General features: G+C 40.9%; 1 protein-coding gene across 1 annotated transcript; it reads left to right on the top strand.

Moving 5' to 3' along the window:
• LOC132624313 (uncharacterized) lies at window positions 1-1,063 on the top strand. The gene is made up of 4 exons (XM_060339114.1): window positions 1-57; window positions 214-529; window positions 599-738; window positions 845-1,063. Exons 1-4 carry the CDS (start codon window positions 1-3, stop codon window positions 1,061-1,063), a joined length of 732 nt encoding a protein of 243 aa, XP_060195097.1.
• Window positions 1,064-1,408: the final 345 nt, after the last annotated feature.

Raw genomic sequence — 1,408 nt, 5'->3', positions numbered from 1 at the left:
ATGGGAGACCTAACTCCAAATTTGAATGCTACTGCTACTGCCACACCAACCCCCTTGGTTGGTTCTACGAGCAATGTTGCGTCCTCCAGTCGTACTGCACCAGCACCGGCTCCGGCAGAGAAGCTCGGAAAATTCTCCGGGATTGATTTCAAACAATGACAACAAAAAATGTTTTTCTATTTAACTACTTTAAGCCTTCAAAATTTTATTAAGGAGGTCGTTCCGGTTCTGCCGGAATCAACACCTGAGAATGAACGTTTTGTTGTAACTGAGGCTTGGAAGCACTCAGATTTTTTATGCAAGAATTATATTCTTAGCGGACTGGAGGATAATCTTTACAACGTATATAGTAATGTGGGAACATCAAAAGAACTATGGGATGCGTTGGAAAAGAAATATAAAACTGAAGATGCCGGATTAAAGAAGCTTATCGCTGTCAAGTTCCTAGACTATAAAATGGTAGATGGCAAGTCTATTGATACTCAAGTTCAAAAATTGCATGTTATCATCCACGATCTCCTCGCTGAAGGTATAAGTCTAATTAATACTTCTGTCAAAAGTATTAAGGGTGTCATTACTTACATATTGTTTGTTGTAGGTTTGGTTATTAGTGACGAGTTTCAAGTTGCGGCAGTGATAGAGAAGTTGCCTCCTTCATGGAACAACAACAACAAAGGACTTCAAAAATTACTTGAAACACAAGCGAAAGGAGATGACACTGGAAGGTCTCATCGTCTGGTTGAGAATCGAGGAAGATAACAAGGCAGCGGAGAAGAAGGCTAATGGAAGATCAACCATAAGGGGAGCACATAGTGTTGAAACTGCCCTAACGAATCTGAAAAAGAGGAAAAAGGCATCGGGATTAAGGAACTATCCCAACAAGAAGAAATTCAAGGGAAACTGCCACAATTGTGGGAAAATCGGACACAAAGATACAGACTGTCGTGCTTCGAAAAAGGATAAGAAGAAGGGTCAGGCTAATATGGTTGAAACAAACGAGGAAGTTTATGACTTGTGCGCTATGTTGTCTGAGTGCAACCTAGTGGGAAATCTGAAGGAGTGATGGATTGACTCTGGCGCCACTCGCCACATTTGTGCTGTTAGAGAAGCCTTTGCTTCATATGCTCTCGTCGGGCCCGACGAGACAATATATATAGGAAATTTTGCAACGGCCAAGATTGAAGGTTATGGAAAGATACTGCTGAAGATGACCTATGGCAAGGAGGTGACTCTCAACAATGTCTGTCATGTTTCTGAAATTAGGAAAAATTTAGTATCTACCGGACTTCTAGTGAAGAACGGTTTTAAGTGTGTTTATGTTTCTGACAAGGTTGTAATAAGTAAGAACGAGATGCACATAGGAAAAGGTTACCTCACAGAGGGCCTTTTCAAACTGAATATAATGGTC

This window comes from Lycium barbarum, chromosome 12 (assembly GCF_019175385.1).
Source record: "Lycium barbarum isolate Lr01 chromosome 12, ASM1917538v2, whole genome shotgun sequence".
NCBI classification, from domain to species: Eukaryota; Viridiplantae; Streptophyta; class Magnoliopsida; order Solanales; family Solanaceae; genus Lycium; species Lycium barbarum.
Note: the sequence above shows the minus strand (reverse complement) of the source record. Positions and strands in the feature narration are given on the sequence as shown.